The sequence below is a fragment of the Thunnus thynnus genome, chromosome 17 (genome assembly GCF_963924715.1).
Source record: "Thunnus thynnus chromosome 17, fThuThy2.1, whole genome shotgun sequence".
NCBI classification, from domain to species: Eukaryota; Metazoa; Chordata; class Actinopteri; order Scombriformes; family Scombridae; genus Thunnus; species Thunnus thynnus.
This window is the reverse complement of record NC_089533.1, coordinates 3,706,947-3,725,511: the sequence shown is the minus strand read 5'-3', so window position 1 is coordinate 3,725,511 and position 18,565 is coordinate 3,706,947. Positions and strand designations below refer to the sequence as shown.

General features: G+C 38.2%; 1 protein-coding gene and 1 long non-coding RNA gene across 3 annotated transcripts in view; one reads left to right on the top strand and one right to left on the bottom strand.

Moving 5' to 3' along the window:
* LOC137200890 (uncharacterized) overlaps positions 1-18,565 on the bottom strand; it is a 128,859-nt gene that overhangs the window by 95,164 nt on the left and 15,130 nt on the right. The window lies entirely within an intron of this gene.
* The window catches only part of grin2ca (glutamate receptor, ionotropic, N-methyl D-aspartate 2Ca), a 57,193-nt gene that overhangs the window by 26,721 nt on the left and 11,907 nt on the right, over positions 1-18,565 (top strand). The window contains exons 4-5 of the mRNA XM_067615587.1: positions 1,859-2,070; positions 16,369-16,537. Of these exons, the coding sequence (XP_067471688.1) occupies positions 1,859-2,070; positions 16,369-16,537 (381 nt within the window). The remainder of the gene's footprint in view (positions 1-1,858; positions 2,071-16,368; positions 16,538-18,565) is intronic.

The window sequence follows — 18,565 nt, the reverse complement described above, 5'->3', positions numbered from 1 at the left end:
TACAAATAAAGTTGACACATCTAAGGATGTGCCTAATAATCAGCTTCCTTGTGACTTCAAACACAACCTTCATTATCCCTGTTGTGTGGTCTTCGACTTTGTGCACTAAAGCTGGAACAATGCTTTAAATATGCACTCTATGAGGTAGTAAATAACCTTAAACCTAAGACTGAAAGTAAAACTAAAAACTGAAACATTCTAACTGAGATGCAAGTAGGAGAACCAATCACACACACAATTAAACACATCAAAAAAAAGCAGCTCTGGAGTTGAAAAGTGACTCTGATGTGTCTGAGATTGGAAAATGTAACAAATATGTAATGACACACATGCAAACAACACCTCCTCATATACTTTTTTGTTTATTGACACAGTAAAAATGAATAATTAAAAATAATACATAGTTGATGATTTAATTACTTTTGTTAATCATTGCCTTGTAAATAGAAATCCTTTATAAAATTAGGGGAGAAAGAAGAAGTGGTTTATTGATTCCTGTGGGGAAATTGATCCTCTGCATTTGACCCATCCTATACACACACACTAGAAGCAGTGGCAGGGACCAGTTCTTTTGCCAGTGTCTTGGTCTGGGGCACTGACAGGAGGATATCAACCCTAACATACATGCCTTTGATGGTGGGAGGAAGCCAGCGCATCTGGTGGAAACCCATGCAAACACAAGGAGAGCATGCTAACTCCACACAGGAAGGACCTGGGATAGCAGGGATTTGAACCTGGGCAACAATGCAAACCACTGAACCACCGTGCTGCCCAATTTATCTTACTAATATAATTTCAGCACTTCTTCCAGGGTCTGGCAGCAGTCGATGTAATAAAGCAATTCTCATTACACTACATTAATCAAAACATCAAAACTGTGGAGTGTTTCGTTAATAAAAGCACATCTGCATAATCACCTTATGTACGTTGAAACAGGCAGTTTGAAATAGTGGTGAAGTAGCTGCAGTTATTATCTTTGACCCTTGCAAAGATCATGTTTCCTGAGCAAAATGTCAGAACCAACTCTTCTTCTAATTACCGTGTCTGGCGAATGCTTACGAATGTAAATCATCTGTTTGTAATTGGTTTGCTGAATTATGGCGATCAAAGCAGCATTCATTGGCCATTCAGCATAAAGTTAATCAGTGAGATGTGAGTGTTTTGGGTAATTGGGGTTCAACTGGTCCTCTTCCTTCATTTTCACAGCCTGAATCAAACAATAAAAGTCAGACGGGGGCAAATTTGTAACACTTGGTACTAAACAGGTCATGGCTCTTCAAAGTAAGTGAGCTTGAAATGTTTAATTTCAGATCTTGATTATGTATTCAGCTTGCTTGAACACTCATTTCCCCACAACATCCAATTAAAATTCGCTAGCTGGTAATATAGCAAGGGGTGGAATTGCTTTCATTGCGTTAAATGTATAATTGTACTCTCTCCATCCCCAGTGACCCAAAAATCAATTTCCTCTAAACTGTCTACGAACAAAAAACTCTCCTCGCTGCATCGGGTCCAGATGTACAAATCACAAAGATGTGCGATAACAAAGTATACAGGTAGGGAACTGGGGACAACGGTATTAAGATTGGAGGTTGTGATAAACAGTGTTACGCAGTCGTGCCCTCACCAGATTCATCAGATGTATGAAAGGCAAAAAGGCTTATTTCTCAGATATTTCTTGCCTTTATTTGTCTTTTAAAGTGGAGTTAAACAGGATTATAGTATTCTCAGCTGTTTATACGTAGCCCTTTCAAGAGGAATCATTGTAAGTGTCATACAGTTTGATAACTACCTGGAGTTTGGTGCACAGATTTTTCATCCACCCCTCCTCTCTCTCTCTCTCTCTCGACGCCTCCAGGTGGGGACCTACGAGGTAGGGATCCTGCAGATGAGATACCCCGTGTGGCCGCGGTACGGCTCCTACCTGGAACCGGTGTCGGATTACAGGCATCTGACGGTGGCCACCCTGGAGGAGCGGCCCTTTGTCATTGTGGAGGCGGTGGACCCCGTGACCGGTACATGTGTCAGCAACACTGTACCCTGCCGACGCCAGTCCAACAAGACGGAGGCGTAAGTGATGCTGCCACTCAAGAACACTCAATAGTCCCATTTCAGCATAACAACCAAGATCGGATGCAAGTACACACCAAAACCTAATGGGTCAGTTCACTAAAACTTAGGGTTTTAGTTTATCAAATCTGAATCCAGTATCTAATCCGCTTGAATCAGTCAATCCTTTCAAATCGCTTTCTGAGTCTAATTAGTTTCAGCTTTCAGCATTTGCAAGTAGTAAAGCTGTAAATAACTAAAACTCAAATTATTTATTAAATAAACTCTACAGTGTCAGCTAAATGGATACAACCAATAAGATTAGCAGTATAACAGGGAAGGAACAACAGCTTATCTTTACGAGCTATTTGCTCAAAATAATGAAGGTCCCGATTCAGAATTATTGAAGAAGACTCACCACACTGTCTCGCCTTGTTAAACTACCAAAACACATTGTGCACTTTCAGTTGTTGCGTCATGTTACAGAGTTCTGCTTGTTTTGCACAGGTTCAGACACATTCAGAGATGTCTGTGTGTCTCTTTTCTGCATGTACAACTTGTGTAATAACATTGTATAACTGCCATTCAGAACTGCTTCCCAACAGATCTAACACTCAGCTGGTTCACATGACACGTTGAGATTTCTGGGGTGTGCGTGTCGACTCCTCTGCAAACCTCTGCCACCTTACGTGTAACTCTGCAGAGGCATAATCCTCGTCTCACAGAAAGCACATTAACCAAACTAGGGTTCATTTTGACATTTTGGCAAGTTACTCACAGCATTAACATTAATTTGTTACAGCTGACATAATCTGCCATTGGCAACATTTGTCATCTAAAATGAGGAGCCTGCTAACTGAATTTTTTTTTTACACTGCTAATAAAAAAAAGCATGAAGAGACTAAAGATTTAATAAGACATTGTTATCCTTGAATCTTTAAAATCAAAAGATCAAATAAAGGAATTTTATCAACCTAGAATCTGATTTGGGTTCGAAACCGAACTCTACGTTATGCTAAAGAAAACAAATAGACAGATTTGCTCAGATCAACAAAATTTCTCAATTCTGCATAAGATCCCAAAGTCATTTAAAATACTAAATATGTCAGGCTGAATTTGGGAGATAGGTATATAAAGCTAAAGTCATCTAAAATATTTTATTTTGGTGCCATATTACAAACATGAAAAGGTGTGATGTTGTTAATCATGGTTTAGGACGTGTCCTCATATCATTTGCTGTTACCAAACTGTGTGTAGACGATCCAAGTGAAACCATCTTATGCAAACCCACTTTATATCACTGTACAGTCCCACATGTGCTCTCACATGTTAACATGTCCAGCTTAATTGATTTTGTATCTAACTTGAGAGTGCCATTAGGTGTGAGATTAAGAGGCTCTTCCCCTGCCATTAGCCCAGGCATGGCTTCTTATCACTCAATGAGGTGAGATACTCATTAGGCTGCTTGGCCAGAGTGTAATATCCCAGGGATCACCCTGTGACCCAATCAGGGAAATATATGTGCTGCATGGTGGGGTATCAATTAAATGGGACGATTAGGCCATGTCATCAATCCTGAACACCTAGAGACTGATATTGGTGTTCATTAGTGAGGGAGAGAGGTGCTGGCCATTATCCATTACTGACAATGGCGTTAACGAGATGAGGGGGACCGAAGATGAAGATCACGTCCCTTCAGTGTTATGGAGCACTGTAGTGCTTTATCGCTCACGCTGACCAAATCATGCTGCATGTATAAAAAGTGCATAATTCCACTTATGTCAGACAATGGAACATTTTCATGCCACTACAAAAAAGAAGAAGAAGAAAAAAAAGAAAAAAGCAGATAAAGTCAATGAGAAGTTCAATGAAGCAAATGGCATGTTGGCTCTTCTTAATGAGAAACATTGACCAATGGAGGTTGAAATGAAGAGTGAGGAGCTATATGTCAACCTGAGGATAGACTTTTGTGCATAGTGAGACCATTAATGATTAATCTGGTGATTGTTTTTTTTTTTATGATTGGTTATTTTAGTCTATAAAATATCCACAAATAGTAAAATTTGTTCCACCAACTGTCTGAAACTATAATTATTAGATATCCAATTTAAAATTTCATAGTAATGAAAAGAATCTACAAATCGTCACATTTGAGAAGCTGAAACCAGCATTTTTTAGTTTTTCCATAATAAATGACCAAAACAATTGATAGATTATCATTTTTTTGTTTATCATTAATTTAATTTTTTAAATGTTTGACTGATACTATATTTTCAAGCTGATACAATATTGATAAGATGTTTTTTTTTTTTAAATGATAAGAATATATCTAGCAATATTAGTTTTTTTTACATAAACACCTACATTACCTTTTTCATGAGGATGCCAACAATGGCAACACCATTTCCAAAATATTATTATGTCCACCATATCATTGGCATTTCTGTACTTCAATTTCTTATTGGTTGACACGGACACATTTGGGATACTGGCTGGCCAATTTATTACTTGGACTCAGTTTAAAACCAAACTCGAGAATTGTGTTCCCTAATCCTCGATGCAGGCAGCGTGAGGTCACCTTTCATTATATGAATCTCCTCCACACCTTAATGTTCCCCCAAAGCTCTAAACATGTCCACAACTCAGACCCACATCAATGCTTTCTAAATGGGGGTCATTGGTCATGCAGGTTCTCCATCTCAATCCCTCAACCCCTGGGCCATACATTCGGCCAGCCCGGCAGACCATCTGTGTAGTTCGCTCATTCGTCCTCAGAGGGGCCTGACAAACAGCTATGGGTGCCGGGTACAGACTCGACTAAAGCTGCCCAAAGCAGTTAAAACAAACTCCTTTTCTCTTTGAGTCAGACTTGTTTTTCTAGTGGGATCAGAAGAGTCTTACACTCTCCTCCTCACTGGCTTTGTACTGCAGGCAGCTGGTTTTCCCTCAGAGCACACTGGCAGAGATTAATTCTGAGGTAATGCCCCTGGTGAAGGGTGGTATTGACCTGGGAAGATAATGTCATCATATATTAGCCGCGTTCAATGGGAGTTAGATCATAAGTTGATTTAATTAAAGCAGCAGCGTGCAGTAGATGAGCTCCCCGGAGTCTCGCAGCAACAGGACCACGAACACCAGAGAGCTGCACAAAGCTAGTAAGGCATGGGCGGATTCACAAGCTAGTGTTTGAAAACTGCAGGAACTTTAAATTGTGTCATGTGATCAGACAGCATACTGCATGGAGACTCACTTTAGTACTTGCATGTTTGGACAGAGAATTTGCTCACTACTGTTCAGGACAGTGGTTCCCAAACCTTTTAGTTGCCTACTTGTGAGGTCTCACCACCTGATACCCAACAGGCCTACCAGCACCGGCGCAGGGTCAAGGGGATCGGGGGGCCCCTTGCTCAGAGCCAGTGAAGCCTGCTTTTAGAATTTCTTGTTGCAAAGTCTTTTAACAAAAATTGCAAAGTGAAAATATCAAAAAGTCCTTAGTACCACTACTAATTTAGGAAGTTTATGGTTTGCAATTTGCAAATTTGGCAAATCTGCAGCATCACAGCAGGGTGAATGGAGTGAGACTTCTACTTTGCAGCCCCTAATTTGGCTCAGGCTAATAAGTTAGCATACCTGCCAACGCTCCCAATTTACACAGGAGTCTCCCTATTTTTAACCCCTATCTCCCTCTGTGCTCCCGACTGGTAATTACTCCTGTTAATCTCCTGATTTCATAGTTTTTTTTTTTCCTTTTCGTTATCACAACCTGTTTCTGGCAGTATACAGCGTGTGTGTGTGTGTGTGTGTGTGTGTGCGGCTGCTCTCTGCGCAGACTGTCTTTCATCCTGTCCTCTGCTGCTGATGTGATTCACTGCCTGCAGGTACCGCTGATAGAGAGAGGAGGAACTGGTTTGTCTCAGCCAGTAACTAAATTTACAAGAATTTGCCAAATGTTAAAAAATACGTGGCAAAGTCAGTTAGGCTACATACAGACAGCTTTCATTGTGATGTGCTGTGGTTGTGTAAAATGCTGCGGGCAAAGCAGTTTAAAATATCACTTTTCTACATGTTCATGCTTGTTGAACAGGTGGTTTGATTGAAGTAAACATTGGCTTCCTACTTGCAAAGGTTTTGTTGCACTTACAGTAACAAGCGTATTGTCACTTTTAGTAAACCCACCTGAAAAAGCCTCCCGATTTTGGAAACATAAACGTTGGCAGGTATGAGTTAGGTGTATATTTGCATGAAAGATCACCTGGTGCAGCTGTGTAGAATACAAACACAGTGAAATAACTGTCTGGCACACACACTGCATGCTGTCACTATCCATAGAGCAGCTTCAAAACATTATTCTAAAGATGTCCACACTTTGAATAAATTACCTCACACTCATGCAACAACTTAAAGCCCAGCCCTGTAACCTGGCAGGTGGTGAGACGGGGGATGTTGGGACCATTGTGTTTTCTGGCGGTCTGCTGTGGCAGCCTCGTTTTCCTCTAAAGTGTTCATTTGTTTCTGTTCGTTGTGACTCGGCTGTGCCTGCCCGCTGCCTCGTCTGCTCGACTCATTGCCTCCCAGTCCTGATGTGTAGGTGCAGAGTCCATTAGACTGAAGGTCTGGGGGGGGTTGGGGGGGTGATGTGTCATTAGTGCTCTTTGCATCAAGCCCACGGCTCACTAGTTCGCTGCCGCATCACCTCACACTGCCCGCTTTATGTGCTAAGCAGGTGTGTCCGTTTTGGTTTCTCTGAAAGCAAATAAATGTTTGATGGTGTACCAAAACCTCTCTGAGGATAAATAAAAATAGACAAAATGGACCATCAAGTTCGTCTAATATGATCCCATCCAGCTGACCTCAAGGAAATAAAGCTGCTCTCTGACACTTTTAGAGTTTTAAAAATAGATACTACACACAAAATAGTGCCTTAAAGCTATAATATCTAACTATTCCACGTTAAAAATTCCACGTCAAATGTTTCCAACAGTTTTCAGACCCAGAGAAGTCAGTAATTTAATCAAGGTAACGACCCGTTTTATATGGTGACACAATTGTATCATACCCCTCTACCAAAGAGTATACACCTACAAGATAATACGTCGGCGTTGTGGTTGTCCGTCATAAATTGACTTTTATTCAGCCACATTTTTACGATAAACTTTTTAGATCTTGGTTGTTTTTAACCATATCTTTTAACTAAATGAAGGATTTTAGTCATCGGACATCTGGATCTTAAGTTGTCAGAGAAACAAACTGAGCAAACATTAGCAGCAGCTTGGCTAGCAGCCCCTCCTGGACGTCCTCTTTCCATCCAACAGTGCTGGAGAAACACTGATTTTTTTTTTACATGAAACTGCTTTATTCAGTGTTTTACTGTTTACTGTTTTTTTGGGGGTTTTTTTTACCCCCAACACTATATAAGAACTAGAGGCTTGGCATTGGCTGGGTGTGTAGTCTGTTGTTTGCTAGTGGCAGCATGCAGTACTTTCATTGCAAGCTTAGCATTACCCTCCTGATGTATGCTGCAGTCACAACAGTAGATATAAACTCTCTGGACAGATAGAAAGATCTACACTTAACTACCAGATATTCTGGGTTAGCAGAGCAGTGCCTCTCGTTAATGGCATTGTCGGTACACCAAGCTTTTTAAATATAAATACACAGTCCCCCACGCTCCTCTGGTCTTACTGTTGTATCCACCTTGAGGATGTAGCAGCCTGGTAGCTCAAAGGGGCTATCGGGGAGGCTACTGTTAAGCCATGTTTCTGTAAAAACCATGAAGTTGAAGGTAGATGCTACATCCAGACCCTTGCCTGCACTTTTCAAAGAAGCGAGTAACGATGACACCGAACTTCATTGAAAATAATTTAACATAACGATGATTGTGATGGATCACTTATTAACTACTCATTTAAGTTACATTTTTACTGAAATAAGTCCATATTTACCCACAAAATAGGTGCCGCATTAATAATTACTTTATTTTTGAAATATCATCTATGTTGCTTGTCTTACACGTGCAAACAAGGTCTATTTTAAATTGTATATTTTTTTAAGGGAATGTGGCATGAGCGTTGTTGCGTTCAGAGGCTCAGACTGTTCAGTTGGTGGTGCAGTTTCAGCATCTTCAGCAAATGCACCCCGAGCATTTTAGAGTTCAAACTACTGATTGTTTTTCCATGATTTTGAGACCTAATTTTATGTACTTGCTGACTTTTTTAATCAGTCCAATTTGGCTGGGTGGTTAATAACATTTTTCTGCGGTATGAAAAACTTATTATTGCTCTGCACAGACTTTCATATGTAAAGGTAACAGATTAAATTAATTAACAGGTATAAATTAAGTGGTTCAGTTCATTATAGTGAATGAAAAAAACAATTTTAAAAAATGACATCAGACTCTGTAGGGTAAAATATTCTGTCTACAGTTTTTGTGAATAATCGTTTGATCTGTAAAACATGAATGAACATCTCCAAATTTCTTGATTTGTCCAAACAATTTAATGATGTAAAAGAAAGAAAAGCAGAAAATGCTCACATTAATGCTCACAATAGCAACATGATTGCCCATTAACTTTTTATCAATTGACTGACTAAATTAATCGACCATTCCTTTCAGCGCTATTGTATGCATCCCCTGAAAAAGCAGCGTTCACATTTCTGCTTATACACGTTCATAGTACACACACACACACACACACACACACACACACACACACACACACACACACACAGAGAGAGAGAAAGAGAGAGAGGGGAAGTAATCCAGACTTTGTGGACACCTTTCCCCCTAAATCATCTCTGAGCCCCGGATGTTTTACAAGGCACTAGACTCTCTGTGTTTTCTCTCTTCTTCCTGACTCACATCACCGCAGTCATCCTGTTAGCGTGAAACCGAAGGACATTTTCATCCCCACGTTCCTGGTAATCCCGCTGATAAGTAAAGGGAATTGATTTCAACCCTTACGTCAGCCACTTTTACTTGGTATGCAGAGCCTGAAACTGTCCGTTCAAGCTTCTGTTGCGTGCTCTGTCTGAAGATCAGTACTGTATGTAAGCAGGCACGCCGGGTCTTTTTTTTTTTTGTCGGGGTCACTTGGCATGCGGTAGGTATTACACAAGCGTATGTCCTCATTAAAAAGCTTTAGCATTCTGTAGTCAACATCACATCCAAGTCTGGGTCAAACTGTTTGGTCTTTGGAAGAGAGGGAGAGAGGGAGGGGAAGGTGTAAGTGTTAATCTAAAAAGGAAACAGTTACAAGGTGCAATGTGCAGCATTTTAACAGCAATACAGCATCATAAGATTTGCAACAATTGCTGAGGAAACTGGCCACCTGCCAGCTTCCACACTGTGTTTTATGTGCTGTTCTACAAGTATGGATTTGGAAATTGTGCTTGTATGCTGTATGGAACAAAATATAGTTATAGTTATAATCTGAATGTTTATCCATATCAATAAAGTGAGTAAGATGAAGGGTATCAGGGGTTTATGGGGAGTGTGGTCTTAATTTTACAACAACTAACTACCATTAGGGTTAGGGTTAGGGGTTAGGGTTAGGGTTAGGGTTAGGGTTAGGGTTAACCTGCAGAATTAGCTGCCAATCACATTTAACTTGTTTTGTTTACAGTAATTAGACCAATGTTTCTTCATTAAAGGTCCTATCAACATGTAATTTACTGGTGAGGTTCAATGTTATAATCTTATTTACAGATTTTCACTTAAAACACCCTGATTTTGTAGAAGGAGTAGATTTGATTATAACTGAAACAATTAGTAGATGAACAAAACAATTGATTGGTAATTATTTAAAGAGACATTTTAAGCACAAAGTCATTTGATTTGCTGCTTTTCTCTTTCTGTATCATTGGAAACATAATATCTTTGGGCGTTTGACTTTTGGTCGTACAAAACAAAACCAACATTTGATGATGGGTTCTTGAAAATTGTGATGAACTTTTCACAGTTTTACGATGTTTTATAGACCAAACAATCAATTGTTTTATCTGGAAATCATTCTGCAGATTAATCGTCAGTGGATATAATGGTTATTTGCAGCCCTGATATACAGTATATCATGATATGGTAGGTTTATTTGAGCCTAATTTAATTTGGTAATGACATATTGATGTTTTTTTACAACTCATTTACTACTGTTCAGGTAACATTTTGAAGACTGGTGGCGATGGATTAGTTGCCATTATCCAGTCCAAATAATCCAGCAATGAGTTTGACTCCTGTCTGCCATTGTTTGTTTGTGATTAATTTATGTCGGATTTGTTTTGGTCCGCCCAGCTGTCAGTCCATCTGTTGGGGCCGTGACATAATGCGCAAGCCTGTGGAGTCGCTGCAACTCTCCCTCCTGCATCCTTCATATCCTGACGTCAGAGCCTCAGTGTGGAGGAGAATGCAGGTCCACCAGCTCCATCGCTCACTTTACATTTACCTCTCAGTCTCATTGACCAGCTGTATATGAGGTGTCATTAGACCTGAACACTAGGCAGTGGTGGAGGAAGCACTGAGATTTTTTAACGTAAAAGCAGCAAGACCACAATGAAAAAATACTCCATCACAAATATTAGCAGCAAAATGTGCTTAAAGTATCAAAAGTAAAAGCACTCATAATTATTTTATTTATCAGTTATTGGAATATTTTTACTGATTCCTTAACATGTAAGAAGCTTTTTAATTTTAATTTTAATTTCTATTTACAACTGGGTTTTTTAATTAATCAGAATGCATGTTTTTTTTATAAAATGATCATGTTTTACATCTAAAATGTTGATCTAAAAAGTAACTTCTAACCAAGCTGTGAAATAAATGTAGTGGAGTAAAAAGTATGTTATTTCCCTCTGAAGTGCAGTGAAGTAGAAGTATTAAGTACCTGAAAATTGAACTTCAGTAATTTGCAAGCTTGTTCTCAGGGTGCTGTTGTGGTGGTTTGATGTCATTTTAAAGGATTATTTTACACAAGGTGAGCAGAAAAATAGAAACAATTGCAAATGCAATCCAACATAGCAACCCTGCAAAAAAAACCCTTGTAACAATACATTATGTAATAACACAGCATTATGTAATAATACGACAAAATGTAATAAATTTTCACTTCATTATGTAATAACACCTGCATTTTGTAATACACAGCTTGAACGCAATATGTAATAAGTTTCCCTGCATTTTGTAATAAATTATTACATATTGCATTGGTTACTACAAAATGTGGGGGTGGGAGCGGGCTGCTAGTAGCGACCAGTGCCAGGGCTAAACTTTGGTGAAGCAACCTTTAGTCACTATGCTGTGCATCTCTGAAACAGACCTATCAATCTTAAAAGTACCATAATCCTCGAAACTTTTGAATCAGGACTCAAAACCACACTGTTCATGGATGCTTTTAGTTGAGTTATTTGAGTTCTTTAAAAAAAAAAAGTTAAACTTATTTCAAATCTTGTTTTTATCCACACCAGTATTAATTTATTTATTGTTCTTATGAATCTTTTAGTCTTTGTAAAGCGCCTTTGAATTGCCAATGTGTATGAAAAATGTGTTATAAATAAAGTTGCATTGACTTGGAAGAGGGAGAATAAGTTGTAGTGTCTATCACTGGCCACTCATTGAAAGGCAACATGTTGAAAGATATGACACTAAGTGTGAATAAAATGTTATTTAAAGATAAAAGATAAAAACTAACCCTTTTATGCTGGTCAGGAATGACAACACTAGTTAACCTAGCAAATGATTTTGGTCTGTTTAACATCATATGAATGTATTCATAGGAGTACAGTAGTTAACAGATTATGCAAATTTCCATATTTATCGACTCATATATGAAGAAACTATGTTGCTTTCTAAGTTTGAGCATTTTAGAGAAAATTAGTGATAGCTAAGCTAAGCAGGCCTGTTAGAAAAAATTACAAAGGCTACATTTTATTAAACAATGTGATAATGAGGGAAATTAATAATTATACGATCAACATTCTTGATACTGTCTGTTATACCCCTCCACTTTGTTTACAGCACATTGGCTAGTTAAATGACCAATTTATTCACAAAACAGACAACATTAAGTGAATAGAACACATTTCCACAATGGTAATATCTAAGTTACCACATATAAGAACTTATTAAATACAAGAATCACTATGCAGTACTGGCATATATTTAATGGAATTTGTGATATGTGTTCAACAGATCTGCAATTAACCACTATTGTGACCTGTACCCTTTGGGACTTGAGGCTGAGGAGGAATAGAGATCAGGTGCAAGGAAGCTAAATAAGTGACTAAATGAGCAATACTCTGGAATTAGTGAAAGAAAGGTTCAAAGAATCCTTGACAGCCCCAAACACTACCGACTCCACAAGGCTAGATTTGGAAATAAACCCCTTTCCAAGGCCCATTAGAGCCAAAGAAGTAAAGTACCAGCATCAGATTGACTTTTGGAAATGGAAGATTAGACTTGGCCATTTCATATACTGTTAAATATGTAATACAAATCTACAGCGAATTTTTATCATAAATATGTGATACAAACTCACTGATGTCTTTAAACGATACACGTGGCTGAGACCATTAAAAGGTAGAGATAGCTCAGAGATTGCAAAACATCTTGATGATATCTATTCTGAACATGGCCCATTTCAAGTTTTGCAGCATGATCAAGAAAGAGAATTTAAAGGAGCAGTGCAAAGGCTGATGGAATGAATGCAAATCAGAATACAGGTAGAGAGGACCCACAGAGTGCTAAGGAAAAAGATCATGTATGATCTTGTGAATTTTCAGCAGAGAGGGGTTAACTGCGTTAAGCGTTTGCCAGTTTATTCCAGAGTGCTAAATAAGAACCCCAAGGAAGTTTTAAACTGGATATCTCCATTTGAAGTATAGTATGGGATGAAAAGTAATAGAGTAATATGTCCCATCCAATGTCAGTAAAGGATCTGTGCACAATCCACTAACTAATTAACCCTCCCTGAAACAGCGACTTAAGTTTGAAGAGAAACGAAGCAGACTGAGAAAAATGGCACAGAAAGCCACTGAGCACTAGTAAGCGGATGATCCGGCACACATCCAAACAAAATCCACCATCTGTGTATCATAATAATGATGCTGTTTTGGTTGGGGTGAAAAATGGTCCCCATCAAGTTTCAACAAGGTAGTCTCAAACCCAAAAGCACAATAAAATGTTTTTATCTTATTTTACTGGTTAAGTGGAATCAATTAGAGTGTCTGTTACCCCCAGTGCTCCATCACCCGCAACAAGATAGTTTGAACCAGTTTTATCCCACTACCTTGTCTGAACTTTTAGAAACAGTACCATATATGAGAGTGTCTTCCAGCCCTCTTGACGTAATGCCAACAAAGTTTTTACTGGAAGTAAAGGAATCTGTCGGACCCTGTTTGCTTCTATTTTAACAGTTCTTTGTCTAACGGCGGTGTCCCTGATTATTTTAACCATTTCATGCATGAATTATGAAATCAAAGAGTAATAACTTTTTATTGTTTATTTTTTTTGTTTACTCGTGAAAAATCATGGCAATAACTTTAAAAAAAAAAAAAAATTGTATTTAGAAATGTGTCCACTGTAGTGGACACCATGCATCAACGGCGTAAAAAGTGATTCATGGAAATCAATATGGGAAAAAAAACGTATGTTTTTATATATATTATTTTACTGCTAAGAGCAAATGGTATGAATACACATAAGAACATTAAATAACAACAACAATAGAGAGGACATTTGAAAAATATGTCATAGGCCCAATAGGCAGAATATACCCTTTGGTGCCCACTGGAGTGGACAGATGTATTTTCAGTCACAGAAAAAAATGTACAAGAAAAATATGATTAAAAACTTGATAAAAGTATTTCAAGAAAAAAAAAAGCTTCCAAGCAAATTTTCTCTGCAATGGAAAATAAGAATATTTTTGAAAAGTTTCAGTCTGGTTGCACTCGAGGTTACCATCGACCTTTTAACATCAGCTGATGATGGCGTGTGCTGAGTCCCTGTGCTCCTGGACCTTAGCGCAGCCTTTGACATGATTGATCACAGCATCCTGTTAGACAGACTGAGGCAATGGTTGGGGATATCTGGTCCAGCTTTAAAATGGTTTTCATTTTACCTGACAAATAGGAAGTTCTGTGTCTCTGAACAACTATACCTCTGTTAAGTATGGTGTGCCTCAGGGCTTGGTTTTGGGACCTATTTTATTTTCCTTATACGTGCTTTCCCTTGGGCACGTTATTCATAGAAATGGTGTCTTTTTCCATTGTTATGCTGATGATCGCAGAGGTACCTGCCCATTAGATCCACAGAACATGAGTGCACTTAATGGCTGCCTTTGTGACGAAAAATTTTCTTCAGCTAAGCTCAAACAAAACAGACATCCTTGTCATTGGGCCCCAGCACATGGCAAAACAAATTCTTCCATCTGCTGGTTCCCTATTGGATCATATCAAGCCTGTTGCAAGGAATCTTGGCATCTGATTTGATAGTAATTTAAGTTTTGAGCAGCACACCACAAAGCTTGTGCAATCATGTGTTTATCATCATAGAAATATTTCAAAAATACGATCTATTTTAACTTTCAAAGACACCAAGACCATTTTACATGCGTTCTCAACTCACTTAGCCTACCGGTGTTTAGTAAACATGGTTGGTAAAAAAGAAAAGTTGGTGGTTTGTGGGATGGGTCAGGTTCAGGTGGTTGATTAACACATATTTGTGTGAGTTGGATGGTGCGGATTGGCTCTCACCGGCCAGCAGCCACAGAGCAGCAGGAGCCTCTGTGTGTTTGTTTGTATGTGAGCGAGTGCAGTACACGGCAGGGGAGGGGCTGACCGACTGGGAGTGAGAGACACTTTGATGAAACAGTGTAAAACACAATTTTAGAGATTGTTTATGTAATTATGAGAAGTGTAAGCAAGGAAAAAGACATCACCTGCAATAGTCTCATGCCACAAGCATGTATTAAGATTATTATTATTATTATTATTACATGCAGTGGTTGTTCTTTGTATTTAAGTAATTACTTAAATACTTAAAGATCATACTCAATAGTCTAAATGTTCATCCATAGTGTTGTTGGGCACTGAGAGAATAAAGAATTTGAAAGAATTTATCATTCCATATTAATCTTTTGTTGTGCAAAATATGTATAAAATTTGCATAATCCTGATTGCTTAATGGCCGAGCTGTGTGTCTGTTTGTGTGTGTGTGTGTGTGTGTGTGTACCACTACTTGGATGTTTGTGTCAGTATAACACTCGGTGTCGTGCAGTTTTTATGTCTCTATGAACCCTCAAACTACAGTTTTTATTAAGCTAAGGAATACAGTGACACTTGATGTAGTTTTGACCAATGAAAGATACTAATCTACTAAACTAATAGGATCTTTTGAGTCAGTATGATTCATGCTAGAATGCATAAAATAAACGTTATAACGATTTTTATGAAGGAAGAAATCTATTTTGGTTGGTTATTACATATGACTATGAATAGCATTTTACCTTGTAACTTGTTTATAATATTTTCGATTTTGCATATAAAGTGTGTAAACGAAGCAGACCAAATAATAAGAATACCATTTTGATATAATGCAGGCCAATACAAAGTACGGAAAAAAACTGCTGTCTCAGTAAAATCTCAGTATTTTAAAGGGAAGATCAGGTTTTATGCTACATATGTCATATATCCTAGTTTTTGCCATCATTCTTATTGTTAATAATAACAATGTACTTGCCAAGTTAATTATAGAGATCTGAGAACATTACGACATCTGGACAATGAAAACTGACGAGTCAAGAAACAAACAGTCAGATGATAAGAAAACCCACATTAACCGAACTTACTTGGAAGAGAAAACAAATGCAAATAGTTAAATCCTTCCTGTCTATTATAAACATCCATCACAGTTTACAGACTAACTTGTTGATTCTACTAACACTTGACTTACTGCTTTACTGTAGTTACATTATAGTTGTGGCCGCACACAGTTTTCCAACACTGACCACTGTCACTAATTCACATAATTTTCACCATTTCAAATATAAGCTTTGCTGATTTTCGCATTGTCCAAATTATCTATTGAAGATAGTAATTGGTTATTTCCCACTCAGTTGATAACTCATAATGAGAGTTTAATCACATAATTTTTTTATTATCAGAACTGAGCTGTCTTATCAACAAAAAACTGATAACCAGTTCTTAGTGAGTCAGAGCAGAAAAGACACTGCTCTGACCTCCAAATGAACCCTTGAAGAACAAGCTTCACCCAGAATCAGAACCATCATATTCTCTTTTTTTTCCCTTTCTCTCTCTCTCTTTGTCTTTCAGTATCGTAGGTCACACTGAGCCTTACACAAAACTGTGCTGTAAGGGCTTCTGCATAGACATCCTGAAGAAGTTGTCCCGCAACATTAAGTTCTCCTACGACCTCTACCTGGTCACCAACGGCAAGCACGGCAAGCTGGTCCGTGGCATTTGGAACGGGATGATCGGAGAGGTAAGAGCTGTAGGAATTACCGGCAGTTAGTTTTACGCTGCGACAGTCACATTTTGCTCAGGAGGGCCACAGTGACATCGCCAAGCTCATGAATGAGCTGTTAGCTTCTTCTCATCATTACAGTCAACAGCCTGAAATGAAATATTTACTGCCAACAAGATGCAGAACATCCACTATTTTGGGGGAAAAGATGCCTCAAATCAAGAGATACATTTATAAATCTACTCACACATTCTTTTAATCAGTCACTTAGATTAGATTTGGCTCTATTACAGCTACTTTGGTCACCTTGCATGTGCATGCTGAACTAAATGCACGCAAAAACGTTCATGATTAGCAAACACAAGTAAATATTCTTTGAAATGCACCAATGACAGTAGAATGTTCTTTCTATCAATTCCTGAAATCTGACTTTTGGCGGATGTTTCTTTCACTGCTTCTCATTGAAATTGTTTAAATGACTGTATTGCACTTCTATATAGTTGAGGGACTTGTGAGGGACAGCTTTAAAAAAAAGAAAGAAAAGAAAAAGGTCAAAGATGTGATACAACTTCTAGTATGGGCCAAGCTCTGAAAAGGGCAGATCCTGTGTTTTCCATAGTGCAACTCAATAGCATCATTCCTTAGTAAAAACCCATAAAACATCTTAGTTGGTAACAGGCTTCCTGTTAAATTCCTTATTATAGACCCATATTAGTTTTTAACTTGGCACAACTCATCTTTCTGTGGTCAATATGAACAAACAATGACCCGGATTATATCACCATGACATTAGTTTTCAGACTTTAAAAAGCTCCTTCAGAGTCACAGAAGACTCCTCATGATGAGTAAACTGATCATGCGTATAATCAGTGGAATGCCCCTTTAAAGGCCCTGCACACCCACACAGGTGTTTTTCACATATTCTGATTGACTTCTGCTCAGGTTGAAGATGGCACAGAGCTCTACTAGAAATGAGGCCCCTGGACTCCATCTATAATTTGAAAGATTGTAGTTAGTTAACTCCAACCTAAACAGTATCACGTCAACCTCCAAGTTGTAATTACGACTGAAAAACTGGGATTTTTCTGAAAGCCCCAATATATCAGACTTGGCACTTGATAGTATGGAAGTACCTGAAAACCATGTCAGCCAAAGTCCATCATTCAATGAAATTAAACCCAAATTTAATTAATATAATGTAATTTTGTCAGTATTTTAAACTCGCACGACCAACTCAGTTATCAAAGCCTTCCTGAGTTGTGAAATTATGTGAACACTCGCAAAAGTTAACGAGGAAATCTTTCCAATCCGTCCCATCCATTCAACATTCAGCATGAAGCCAACAGGAGAGCAAGGGAGGTGTCAATCAAACATTGTCTACACATGAACAGACAGTTCTGAGACGAGCTCTATTTAGCCAAAATAAATGAAATCACCTGTTAGGTTTTACCATGTGTGTACAGGGCTTTTAATGCAAAAAGCAGCAGAAGATTACCAAGGAAACTTTGCACAAAAAGTTATCAATTTGGTATCAACTATGCACGTAATGGGCCAAGACACAGAATGTTACGGGTTTTATTTAAACTATAACAAAGCTGCAAATTTTTAGGCTGTATTAATGCAACCATCGGTAAATTATATTATACTCCATAAAACAGATTCGTTTTTGCTTGTTTGCATCGTCTGTGGTTGTTGCGGCGAGATAATTTCCCACCTAACCTCCAATTTATGAGATATGAAGCACAAAATTGCCAATATTTGACATGAAATGAGGAGAAGAGAGGGAATCCTGATATCAAAACAAAGTAGCAAGAACCTGTATGACATGTAGGGTAAGATCATAATACCCTTTTAAGAGAAGTGAAGCTTATGTGCAAATACTGTACATTCGTTTTTCCATCATCACTGTAAATGCTGTTGTGACAATTTTAATCTTTCTTTAATCAATTCTTAAATGTATATTCTTATTAGGAATTATTTGTGCATGAGCATACATATTCTATGGTAAGATTGGCCCAACTGTGGTATCAAATTTGAAAAGAGGAA